At 36.5% G+C, this 2,513-nt stretch overlaps 1 protein-coding gene across 2 annotated transcripts in view; it reads left to right on the forward strand.

Moving 5' to 3' along the window:
• Positions 1-2,513, forward strand: part of eef1akmt2 (EEF1A lysine methyltransferase 2) — an 8,145-nt gene continuing 5,632 nt past the window's right edge. The window contains exons 1-5 of one of the 2 annotated variants that reach the window (XM_027008836.2): positions 1-113; positions 310-375; positions 827-941; positions 1,035-1,142; positions 1,421-2,090. In XM_027008836.2, the coding sequence (XP_026864637.2) occupies positions 19-113; positions 310-375; positions 827-941; positions 1,035-1,142; positions 1,421-1,642 (606 nt within the window). In that variant the 5' untranslated portion in view covers positions 1-18 and the 3' untranslated portion in view covers positions 1,643-2,090. Of the gene's footprint in view, positions 114-309; positions 376-826; positions 942-1,034; positions 1,143-1,420; positions 2,091-2,513 lie in introns of those variants that run through there. The other variant, XM_027008835.2, reaches the window with a different exon arrangement.

Raw genomic sequence — 2,513 nt, forward strand, 5'->3', positions numbered from 1 at the left:
TCTTGATATTTAGCTGCAATGGCTTCGACTGAGAACACACACGCGCAAAATAATTCTTCAGCACCATGTGTGGAAGATGATTTTACCCCATCAGCACTTGGAACAAAAGAATAGTAAGCTATGTATACAAATACAATTGTTTTCTGATTTTATAGTAATACTCTGACATTTTTTGCCTATGAGTAAACGCACCTAACGCTAACCAAATTAGCGAGCTAACGATACAAATCAGCACTACTGCATCGAGTTATAGAGAGACGGCCAGATCCACTACCATGAAGCTCTGACCCTTTTATGTTTGCCTCCTAGCTGGGACAATGCTTACAGAAGGGAGCTCGAGACTTACAAAGACATTGGGGATGTTGGTGAAATATGGTAATGTCTAAGCTAGATAATTAATATTAGCCTACTTTCTCCTACACTGTTGGCTTTCATGCATACATTGTGATTTAAATATATATATATATATATATATATATATATATATATATATATATATATATATATATATATATATGTATGTATATGTGTATGTGTATGTATGTATGTATGTATGTATGTATGTGTGTGTGTGTGTGTGTGTGTGTGTGTGTGTGTGTGTGTGTGTGTGTGTGTGTGTATATATATATGTAGATGCCCTTTTAAAAATATTCTTGTGATATGTATGTGCTCAGGTCTCCCTTGATAAAATGACAGCCTGTACCTCAAGAGAATTACTTGCAAAAATAAAGGAAGAAATCTGTTTTTGCCAAAGCCTAGTTCCTGCTCCTTCACTTACTGCAGCAGGCTTTTTTGTTCACTGCTCTCCTTTTTTGTCCACCCACAGGTTTGGGGAGGGAAGTATGAGAAGAGTAATTCAATGGATGCAGAAGCAAAATATACCTCTACATGTGGCTATTTTGGACATTGGCATGGGAAATGGAGTCTTCCTTGTAGAACTGGAATGTCTCAATATATCTGTACATTTACATGATGTAAAATATTTTAGGTTAATTTTCTACATTAAGTAAAAATTATTTTCATTTTCCCTTAAGGCCAAGCAAGGTTTTACAAATCTTACTGGAATCGACTATTCCATTGCATCAGTAGAGCTCACAAGAAGTATTCTGGAAGGAGAGGACTTAACAGACATTAAAGTTCAGGTAGGAGGTCTTTATTTTGTGAGATGATATTGTGAAAATCCTATCATAATCTTTCATTTGATTTACTGTTGAATTAAATGTTTCTGGGCACTGGCACTGGACATGGAGTCTTCCTTGTAGAACTGAAATGTCTCAGTATATCTGTATGTATGTATTTGTTCTGTGTATATAGGATCAATTAAAAACTTGATGCAAGACCTGAGAAATTCTCCCACAAATATTCTCTTAAGACTGTCGGAACTTGTGTTAACTCTGATCTCCTTCACCTTTGACTCCAGGTACTACTCACAAATAAGAGTATTAGTATCGGTACTAAAAGGGGACCATCCTATGCAAACCTCTTTGTTGAATGCATTGAGAAACATTGTTTTGAGCAATATATTGGACATGTACTCTTACAATTTCTGAGATACACTGATGACATTTTTGGTATTGCTACATGCACATTAGAAGACCTCAAACATCATTCTGTCATTCTCCAAGTTTCGCCCAGCTTTTGAATATAAATGGAGTATAGCACATCCTGGCATGAAGGTGGCCTTTTTGGATATTTCAGTGAAGTTTTGTTTAAATACCACCATTTATTATAAACCCACAGACTCTCATTCCTATTTGCAGTACAGTTCTTCACATCCCAAGGCCTGTAAAAATTCTGTCCCTTACTCATATCTACTTAGACTTAAACACATTTGCAGTGAGAATGAAGACTTCCACCAGGAAAGCATGGAAATGTGTGAATATCTTCAAAACTGCGGGTTTCCTGAGGAAGTCATAGATGTCTTTGCTCGTGCTTTACCCGTTCAGAGAATGAATATACTGACCTATGAAAAGTCTGCTGTTAAGTCAACATCAAGGGAACTCTTGTAGTCTTATCATACTACAAATGAAACAGTGGCTGATATTATACTTAAACACTTCAGAATCCTCCTGGACGATGCAGAAACCACATCCCTTTTTAAGGATCCTTCACTAATCTACAGATGAGACAAAAACATCAAAGACATGCTTGTCAAGAGAGAGAGAAATGATCATTCAAATAGTGGCTATGGTACTGTAGCCTGCAACTGCTCTAGATGTGCTACATGTAAGTATATTAACACAGCCACTAAAATAACTGGCATGAAAGGATCAATTATCATCACCTATATCTGCTCATGCATCACTGAGGGAGTTGTCTACTGTATTACTTGCAAGAGATGTAATCATCTGTACATTGGAAAAACCAAGAGAGAGAAGGTTTGCTGATCAGAATTAAGGATTTGTCATTTCCAGTGGCAAGGCATTTTAATACTAATGGACACTATTAATGACATACCTGTTTGCATTACCAGTTGTTGCTATGGCAGCAATGAAATTAGGAAAGTCAAAGAA

This window comes from Electrophorus electricus, chromosome 13 (assembly GCF_013358815.1).
Source record: "Electrophorus electricus isolate fEleEle1 chromosome 13, fEleEle1.pri, whole genome shotgun sequence".
Classification (NCBI taxonomy): domain Eukaryota; kingdom Metazoa; phylum Chordata; class Actinopteri; order Gymnotiformes; family Gymnotidae; genus Electrophorus; species Electrophorus electricus.